Source organism: Garra rufa, chromosome 23 (genome assembly GCF_049309525.1).
Source record: "Garra rufa chromosome 23, GarRuf1.0, whole genome shotgun sequence".
Taxonomy (NCBI): Eukaryota; Metazoa; Chordata; class Actinopteri; order Cypriniformes; family Cyprinidae; genus Garra; species Garra rufa.
In genome coordinates, this window is record NC_133383.1 from 29,084,616 (window position 1) to 29,095,830 (window position 11,215).

The following is an 11,215-nucleotide window of genomic DNA, read 5'->3' on the forward strand; positions in this document are numbered from 1 at the left end:
CATTTTCTAGAGTCCTAGTTGTTCCAATCGTCTTCCATTATGGATAATGCTTTTGTGAACCTTCAATGCAGCAGATTTTTTTCTGAACTCTTCTCTAGATCATTGCCTTAACACAAGTCTGTCACTGAGCTCTACAGGCAGTTATCTTGACCTCAGGACTTGGTTTTTGCTCTGATATGCATTTTCAGCTGTTAGACCTTTTCTGAGAGGTGTGTGCCTTTCTAAATCACATTCATTCAAATGAATTTGCCACAGTTTAACTCCACTCGAAGTGTAGTAACATCTAGAAGCAATATGAATGCTCCTGAGCTAAGTTTCGAGTGTCCCAGAAAAGGGTATGAATACTTATGCAACGGGATCTTTTCAGTTTTTTATTTTTAATAAATTTGCACAAATGATAAAAACCTATTTTTTGCTTTGCCATTATGGACTAGGGAGTGTAGACTGATGTGGGAAAAAAAGTAATTTAAAGTAGTTTAACACAAGGCAGCAACATAACACAATGTGAAAAAACGAAGGGTTATGAATAATTTCTCAAGGCACTGTATCAGCAAATAAAATGAAACATTTCCATTATAAAAACTATAAACATGTAACTTTATTTTTTATTATTAAATAATACTTTCTATTCATTTCTTAAATGTTGCAATAAAATGGTAAACACATATTTCACACACACACACACACACACATATATATATATATATATATATATATATATATATATATATATATATATATATATATATATATATTTGTAATAAGTTTAGATCAGTATAAGCGTCATTACATTTAGTCTATCGGTTCAGTGCAAAAAGGCCTTCATTTAAACATACTGTCATTTGACCATGATCCATTTAGATGAAACGGCAAGCTGACAGATACAGATCACGACATGGCCAAATACATTTTTCCACTCTTCACTCAACTCCACGCAGCATTATGATCTAAAAGCCCATGTTAATGGAAACCAGACGAGTTTTGATTAAATAAAGCAATGGTGCTGGGCTGCACTAATGGAGCTTGTAGGAACCTTTGATTGCATTACACACAAAGCTGGTGCGCATTCGATCGGACACACATGTCCTTATTAAATGAACAGCTCAGGCGACAAGATTATTCAACAGTTTATCTGCATAATGAAGTCACAAGACAAGTGCATATCTGTTCTGACATGCTCGGCACACAACCGATATTTAAAAATATCTAAAAATGCATATTTCATGAAATTGTTTCATGAACCGTGCAGATGCCTCCTTGAAGATTAGAAAAAAAATGCATTCTGTTTACAAAAGTGCTTCAAGCTAGAATCCAGTAGCTCCAAAAGCAAGGATTTGGTCTTATTTTACTTTTTTGCAAACCTTACTGGGCGTTAAGTCATTCACCAACTGATTTACAACAGAATCTCAGTCTCTTGTCACGCAACACTAGAACAGGAAACACAATGCTTATTGATTTAGCATAGATGTCTAGCACTGAAAGCATTTGCATGTCTTTGTATTGATTTGTAAGCCGAATATAATCATATTTTTATCACACGTGGCTTTATTGATTTGTTTGAGCATTTTTGACAAGCCTGTTAAAAGCGGCAAGAAAATAAGAAAGCAGAAATGAAAGCATTCCCAGATGCAACTCGGCATAACAGAAACATTATATGCTTGATTATATAACATCAGAATTAAAAGAACGAAACTGGGTCATAGACATAGACATTATATGAGCATCACCATTATATCATTAGATATGAGAGATGCATTGTTAGGCTTAGATAACATTTTCACTTTTTAATGGATGTGGTTTTCTCTATGATTCCTGTCATAGCCTTGCCATTTTAACTGTCAAATCTCATTTAAATTAACAAGAAAATGAAAAAATAAATATCAATCATGTGTTAAATGGAGCTGAGCACATGCACCCTTAATAAAAAAATGGATCTGCTTTAAAAGGTTCTTTAAAGCGATGCCATAGAAGAACCATTTTTGGTTCCACAAAGAACTATTCAGTTAAAGGTAAATCTCTTTCTTACCTTTTTGTAATCTGAAGAACATTGTTTCACCATAAAGAAAACAGTTTTGTGAAACAGAAAGGTTCTTCAGATGTTAAGCGATCTTTATGGAACCATTTAGACAAAAAGGGTTCTTGCATCGTGAAGCACCTTTATTTTTTAGAGTGTAGTGGTAGTTAAAGAATGGTAAAAATGTTAAGGCGAGACACTACAGGTGAATAGGGTAAAATTTTTAGCTAGCAGATATCACCATGAAACTTTCCCAGTTGATTACCTACATTAAGATGAGAAAAAAATGTATTACAAAGTTTCTGTAATTTTATGTTTAAATATGCAAATTAGGCATTATCTAATTAAATATGCGCTAATTTGCCTATATTTAAAAAAACGAAATCTCAGAATTGGATAAAGCCAGGTTCAAAATTATTTTTTCATTGTGTTCACATATTAGATGGGGAAAAAAATTACAGAGGGATTTATGGATATCTACTTTTGTTATCCTGTAAATCAGAATATACTGTCAATAGCCTTAAAAAATGTATTTTCGCCATGTTTTTTTGAATAAAATGTTATATAAATCAGGCTAGGAATAATATATTTACAAATCCCTCTGTAATTGTCTTCATAATATAACTAGGTACAAGACTGGAAAGTTTGGTGTATATAGGTGCTACTGAAGTGGAGATTTCGGACTTGGAGTATGAGAGAAAAGTCATTTTGAGAAAATGGGCTTTAAAGATTTATATTGTAAAAATTCCACACATTTTTATATGAAAACATTGCTAACAAGCAAAACAACTGGCCAAGTAATTATTTATAACAATTTAAACTGAATAAAACAACATTGCCAAATAAGACCTTCAACTAACCACAGAGAACCACAAATACATGAACAAGCAGCCACTGTCGTGTAGAGTGCACTTTATTTATAGGTTGGCTTATATCTAAACCACCCTGGTTTCCCATCGACAGTTTACGTTCAGATGCGCTTCCCGAGGGCATTTCACTGGGTAATACATTACTAATTTTCCTTTTCCCCCTTGCAAGTGACAACTGCTGTACTCTTTTCTATGATTGACGCGAACTTATATTTTCATTCATTCACTCAAAGATACCGCGGAAAGCTAAACCAAACAAGGAAGCGTCAAAGCATACCATGTGACGATTATCTTCAGCCAATGAGATTGCGCCTTTAGAGTTAAATCCCCTCTTTTACTTTCACGATTGGTTGCTGATAAAAAGGAAATAACCATATTTGGATCCGACAGCATTGTACAGAAGAGAGAGAGCTTTCCATCAGTGTACGTGATGAATGGGTACAGGCAGAGATCGCGGAGCAGCATGTTGATTTAGAACGCCAACTTTTGTTGAATTTATGAGAAATCTACAGACGCAAACAGACAAAGTGCAGTAAAATAAAGACCTAAATGTGTATTTCGGACTTTTTTTCACCACAAGTCTAAAAGAAGACATGTTATTGAAGACAAATATCCAAAAATCTCAAAATTGACCAATTAAAAAAAAATGTTTTTGCCTGCCGTGTCTCGCCTTAAATAAACAAAATAAATATAAATAATTTCTAACATTGACAGACAAATACAGTACAATGTAAAAATGACTGTGCATTTAACAATAAAAAACTGTAAAAATGCTACGGTAAAAACCTGTGAAATGGTTAACGGTAAGTTCCCCTTCTACATATACAGTGAAAAACTGTGTTGGACATTGCATGTAATTGACGGTAGTAATCCGTTTTTTGAAAGTGAAAAAGAATGCAAAATTTACAGTGAATAACCGGAAATTGACATTCCCAGAATTCCCTGTGTTTCTTTTTTTTTATTTGTTAAAATAACTTTTTCTTCTTATTTTTTTTCTTGGCAGTTTTGTACATTAGAGTTGTATCTTACATCTAATATTGTTAAATTAATGTTTTTTGCATTATTTCAGTTTTATGTGTGTTACCATGATGGTGTTTAGTGTTTGTGTGAATGACACTGTGCACCTTCTATATATGCTATTATTTAAAACATCCTTGTGATGGGCTTTTGTTCATCATGTGATGTTGTCAACACCACCTGCTCTTGGTGGTTATCAGTGTATTACAAAGGTTAAAAACAGATTTCAGTACTTCAAAAGGTTGGTTCATTACCATTATATCAGTTAGTGAAATTATGGTATTTACCTGTAAATTAAAGTGAAAACTGTAAAACATAAAACATTGCTACTGTATTTTTACGGTAAAATTCTTGTAACCACTGCTGCCAGTTTATTTTTACCGTAAATATATATATATATATATATATATATATATATATATATTTTTTTTTTTTTTTTTTTTTTTTTTTTTTATACAGTGCTGAGAGTCTGTTCTATGATGAGCTCTCTCTGATATGACCCAGATATCTTTAAGAAAATATTCTTGGCACAGATTGTTAGCCAACAAGCACCTGTGAGCACAGACACACACACACACACACACACACACACACACACACACACACACACACACACACACACACACACACACACACACATCTGATAGCCAGCCGCTCTGTTTATCACCTCTCAAAGGCTCAGTCTTTTGTGAGACCTGCTCACAAGCTCGATTCATCACTGTCATCAGGCTCTTTCAATGCTGACACGAACACACACACACACACACACACACACACACACACACACACACACACAAGTGCGTGCTCTTATCACTCTTCAGCTGGGTGGTAACTCAATCATCACCTCTGTGTCTCTCCAACACAAGAGAGCCAGAGATGTCACAGCAAATCTGTGTTTTGCCTGTGAATTGAGAAAAATGACTTCATTGTTGTCATTCGTTCACTGGTCTGACAATGGCAGCAGAAACGTCAGCTATTTTTGTTTCATGTCGGAGAACTTCGTTGAAATTTGCATTTAAAAAAGCTGTCAGTCAATTAAACAAGTTAATCACATTTTGTACATTTTATTATGATTATTCAATCAAATTAATCAATATTGTTTCAATTTATACAAGAGTATAAAGCGATATCAGAACTCTAAACAGCCGTTTCACAGTTTGTAATCACTTCACTCCGCTTGCGGTACTTCTTACAGCGAGTGTCATGGCGGACGGCCAATTCAGTATAATTTTATAAACATAACTGTTTTTGTGTCACGGAATGTAGTTTTAACCCTTAAATGCATACCTCGGGTCTTTAGCGACCCGGGATGTCATTTACTACCGTCTCCCTCTTTAATTTTTTTTTTTTTTTTTTTATATATATTTGGCATAAGCTTCTTAGTATTCCTCAATCTATTCATTATGAACAATAAAACAAGAAAAAAAATATATAAAATGTAAAATAATATAGGATTATTATTATTATTTTGTTTAAGTGTATAGGGTCGCTAGAGACCTGAGGTGTGTAATAGTGTAAGTATACTTTTTGTGCGCAAAAATGTTAATATCTGATGACTAAATACATGCAATTCACCTTTAGTCCTCGATGTGGCACTGTTTGATAAACAATAATGATGTGATGTTTCACTTGTAATTGTCACAGGCATAAAACAAAATAATTTAATTAGCAAAATCTGAATTGCAGACCAATTACTGTAAAATAAAATATAATTGCCACTGTCATTTGATGGTGGATATGGTGAATAGGCTGCCAGCAATCAAAATTTTTAAGTCACTGAAAACGATAGTTTTGCAAATATGAGCCAGATGCTGAACGTACTGTGGAAGTGCGCTCTGAGGATGATGGCGATGGTACAATCATCTGCTCAAATTGAAACCTTCTAAGTTTCAAAAGGTAACCAAACATGCTCTATTTTATTCTTCTGTAATAGTTCTTGAATATCAAGAGAGTTTTTTTTTGTTTTGTTTTGTTTTTTGTTTTTGTGGCAGTTGAAGATCCATCTATGCTCGATATATATGTCCAGGTCGCTAAAGACCCGAATATGTAATAATTATTGGCGAAACAGTCATGCATTTAAGGGTTAACATGTTTTCAGGTGAGAATGTACTTGTTTATAGTTCAAATATGCAGTTTGCTAATAAAGCTAACATCTATATATTTGAACATTTGTGTCGAAGTTTTTGGACATGAGATCTCTGAAACATCAGCAGCCGTTCAGCGCTCATGAATCTGCATAAGAGCACCTAACCTTGGCCATATCTTCTGTACTGTATCACTGGCTCTGATGTCTCTGTAGTGGTTACACATGAAATATAAATAGTTTTGGGTAAATCTAACGGTAGTCTTTGATCTCAAACTATTACTTGTTCCAGAGAAGCTAGTTTCATGTTTATGTAAATTTAATGCTGTATATCAGAGCGCTGCCTTTGTACTTTTGACTGATTTCCCTTGCAACGTTTATGATGACTGTTATTGTGTATTGAATATTTTTATTCAATAAATAATATTTTATATAAATAATAATTTGTAATAATAGTGTTTTGAATTAAGAAATGGTGTGTGTTCGTGGTGGTGATTTTAGTTACATGGTTCCGCTATTAGATGGTGAAAAGAGACCATATTTTTATAAGTCAGCAGTAAAGACTTTTACATTGAAAAGTTGACACTACTCTCTAAAAAGTGCTGGGTTATTTCTGTAAACACATTGCTGGGTTAATTGTGCTGGGTCAAAATATTGGGTTGTTTGAGGTACTGTAAACACACAGTTGGGTTGATCATGCTGGGTCAAATGGACTGTAAGGGGTTCTTTCACTATGAACACCTGGGTTGGGTTATTTTGACCCAACCGGTTTGTTTATTTTTTTCACTTCATCGAACATTCTGGATTCTTCAGTCGTCTCGTCGCCAGGCGGTCACGCACCTTGCAGCAAGCAGGATTATAAGGTAACTTAAGTTTATAATTTGATTATATAATTATTTACCTTTATTTTTAATAAGTTGTGTTTAAGAGCACACTGATTTCACTGTTTAATGCAATATTTGATCTGTCGCTGTGCGGGGTTCGCATTTTATTCCGTGAATGACGATCGTTAAGTAGCAGCCTAGCGAGGTAACGTTAACTTACTATTTTTGCCTCAACAACAGTCGCTTTATCGTTATATAAAAGTTGTGTGTGTGTAACGTTAGTGTTATTTATAACTTACAGTATACATGGCCTTTATTTTAACGTCTTATGGAAAGAGTAGGTCAGAAATACGGGGGTAAGTTCTGTTTCTGTCTGTGTAACTGTTACTGTATGGCTTTGCAATGTTTTGTCAAAATTCGTCAATCAATTCGTACAAAAATTGATCTTTTAAGGGCATATTTTTACAAGTAAATGTCTGCGACGTGCCGAATCCAACGATAGATCCATCATTTGTATGTTGAGCATTTTCGCGCTTTTTCCCCTCAGGTATCTGCATTAGCTAAAACGCCCTGCCCCTTACTTTAATAACGTTAAACCATAATATGACTGGTACTACTATGTGTTACTTAAATGTAATGTTGTCTTAGCTACAGTATGTAAAGTTAGACTTTCTCTCTCTTGGTATATGCGGTCATTTAGGGGCCGTTCACATGTTATTTCAAATGTAGATGCGCCTTATGTATGCGTGCTCATAATAGAAGCTCGTTTTTTCCAGGCGCGTCCGCGCACCACCGCAGGACATGTGACAAGAACCAATCAGCTTCATCCTTAACAGCCAAGTTGGAGGAACAGCTTAGCATAACTGTACAGGAATAACCATTTTTAAATACATTTAATAACAGAACAAGCGATTTTTTTTTGCTGAAACTTCTGCGTCTTCTGGAGAGTGCAGGACATGGTTGCTTAGCAACGGCAGACGCCAGAGCATTTTGGAAAGGAGGAAGCGTGCCCTTTACTCTTCCTCTATTTTAGTGAATGCTTGTGTTGCTTTACAAACTAGGAGACCAGTATAAAACTAACTTATTTAACCAGATCGGTCTTTCTTTTTCAATTTTTACCAGATTTCACAAGACTTGGAAGGTAAATCCAGAGAGGCAGATTGAAGACTGGGCTACAATTGCAGACCTAATTCTTGCCAATGCTCAGCGAGGTGGATAGGTGCATTTAGAGCTGGGTGACATGACTTAAGGTAAGCTTTATCTTATAATATGTCAATATATAAAAACAAAATGCAACTGTATCTGACACATATCAACTGGTTAACTAGTTAGTTGCTTATTAGCTTGTATATTGGCTGTTAATTAGCACTTATAAAGCACATACTGATGCCTTATTCTGCATGAGCATATTCTACATCCCTGAATCTTACCCCATATCTATACTTAACCTGCAGTAGTTGAATGAGGGTGGGAATTAATTAGCATTATTTAAACAAATGAAGAAACTTTCACATGAAAGTGCTTCAATGTGTGATTATAAGATAAGTTTCACAGTTTGCATATTATTCCTATGTTTTAGATGCTAAAGAGGAGAGTGAGGAAGTCCTGCCCTCTCTGGAGAAAAGGTCTTCAGACCCACAACCACGGAAATCCCGGAAGCCATTCATTGACATACAACCTGTAAGTTTTGTTTTACTTTTTCTACTCTAATAAGGGTGTATATATAAACACAGAGGTGGCCAAAATTATTACAACAGTAGTATTTTCACCAGCTAAAAATGGCTTTAAGTCTGTGATTGTTATCTTTTGCCGTAGTGTGTCAGTAGGAAATATCAGTTTACATTTCCAAACATTCATTTTGCCATTAATTGTGATAATCCAGTGAGGTTTTTGTTTGCACAACAGTCAATCCTCCACAGAGATCTGATCTCATCATCATTCAGTCTGTCTGGAATGACATGAAGAAACAGAACAAACTGAGACAGACTAAATCCAGAAGAACTGTGGCAACATATCTAAGATGCTTCAAGAGACCTACCTGAAAAACTATATGCAAGTGCACCTAGTGTAGGGTAAAAGCTGCTTTAAACGCAAAGGATGGTCTCACCAAATATTGATTTAATTTAGTTAATCGAAGTTAATTGGTAAAGAAAATCTATTTATGCTATTATTTTTGACAGCATCCTCATTTTACAACATTTTTAGACAAGTGCTTCACACTCTTAACAGTACTGTTTCTTGAAGCATCTTGGAGACGTTGCCACAGATCTTCTGGATGATGATGAGAACAGATCTCTGTGTGGAGGACTGGCTGTTGTGCAAACAAAAATGTCACCTGATTATCACAATTAATGGCAAAATGAATGTTTGGAAATGTAAACTGATATTTCGTATACTGACACACCACAGCAAAAGATAACAATCACTGATTTAAAACCATTTTTTTAGCTGGTGAAAATACTATTGTTCTAATAATTTTGACCACCACTGTATGAAGAGTTCAGATGTAAAAGACTAAAAGTGCAGTTTGAAATTTTCTTCTGAAATGAGCATTTATTTCACACCTCTGTGTTTATGTTCATAAAATACACTAAACTTAAAATGTTAGTTATGTTGCAAGACTAAATGTCGTATAATTAACAGGTGGGGATCAACATGGTGGATTTGTGCCTTGGGGATGAGACAACGACTTCCCAGACCTTCGCCATTGTTCCAGGCCATGCCATTGAAGCGGACTTGTTGCCTGGGAATTTCTCCAGCGTGCAGTATATCATATTGATGGACATAAGTCTTCATGTGTGAAGTTTTTGAGGGCAACTGTTTTTTTCTGGCCACTTAACATTTAAACACTTACATGTTTTAAATTGTAAGTATTGTCTGGTGGACTCTTTGTTGGGCTTAGGTTTAATGGCACAATGTTTGGAATGATTCTAATGTGGTAATAATTCATTTTTGAGTGTTCTTCTGCTGCAATGTCGACATAAAGAATAGGAATGTACAGTGCCTAGTTTACAGTTTTGTGTTTTAAAAAAACTGATCTACTAAAACCGCTATTTGTGTCTATATGGGTTGGACAAAATGTGTGACAGCTGTACCCCTTTTGAAAATTATATTAAAAAGAAATGTGAAAACCCATTAAATTGATGTTTAAAGTTGCATTTTTTGTGTTGTGTAAATGTATTACAGAAAAACAATAATAATTTTACATTCCTTTGTGATTTAGATATTATTATTGGTAAAAAATAAAGGTAGCAAGGCAATGAGACAACAAATAACCCAATGTTTAGGTAATCTTTAACCCAGCAGCACAGTTAATCTGACCCACTGGTTGGGTCAAATAAACAACCCAGCATTTTGGGTCAAATGGTTCAACCCAGCACTTGGGTCAAAACAACCCAACGCGTGTTCTGTCCCATAGTTACCCAGCAGCTGGGTTATGGTTGGGTTATTTTTTAACCCAGCACTTTTTAGAGTGTATAAACAGAAGATATTTTTAGTTTAAACACACCAAACAAATGCACTGAACAGCAAAATCACACTTACCAGATACAATGATATTAATGCTACGACAAAAATAACGCTTTCCTCAGCAGTTATTCAAACGGATGTTTATTGTGAATACGAGACCAATCTGAAGAATGAATGCTGTATCAGATGCAGGTAATCACACTCGATCAGTCCATCTCTCTCTCATAATACTCTACATAATACAGTGAGCTTTTAATACAGTAATATAATAAGCTTTGAAGGAACTCAACATTCCTTCGTTACTAGTTCTAAAGTGACGTTTTCGAATTAGTAATGGAGGCTTGGGCTCAGCTGTTAATTTCATTTATTTAAGTTAATAAAGAAAACGCATTGGCAGCATCCTCATTTTATAGCATAGTATGTTTCAAATAGTATGTTTATTTTAAGTAACAAAATCATTTTTTATGGTTTTACTACACTATACTACGTTAATATAGCATTTCTAATATAGTTGACCTCTCCCTTTTTAATGTATTTTTTTTCTTATTGTGCATTATTCATCATTGCATTTCAGTTCAAAAAGTCCATGTCATAAACCTCAATGCAAATACAAAATAAATAAAAAAATCACCCTTACAGTTAAACATCGAACCAACTGAGGTCTGCTTCATTACTCCAGCTCCCACAATTTTACAACATCACCCCAGATCTAACCCAAACAACAACCCATGAACAATGACAGATGCTAAATATTATCTCACAACTCCTTCAAGCAAAACGGTGGCCATGAAATGTGGAAATCACTCTGGTGCACTTTGGCCTTGACTAAAATGTGATGTGATTTGGACATGCTCGACTGCAGCGTCTCATTGGCGATGCAGGGATGATCACTGCTCACACTGGCAGGGAGTCTAGCCAAAGTCATAATGCGCTGCGCAAA

At 34.9% G+C, this 11,215-nt stretch overlaps 1 protein-coding gene across 1 annotated transcript in view; it reads right to left on the reverse strand.

The window, feature by feature from the left end:
* Nucleotides 1-11,200, reverse strand: part of LOC141298998 (ephrin type-A receptor 5) — a 64,766-nt gene extending 53,566 nt beyond the window's left edge. Inside the window, exon 1 of the mRNA XM_073829281.1 lies at nt 11,080-11,200. Within this exon, the coding sequence (XP_073685382.1) occupies nt 11,080-11,200 (121 nt within the window). The remainder of the gene's footprint in view (nt 1-11,079) is intronic.
* Nucleotides 11,201-11,215: the final 15 nt, after the last annotated feature.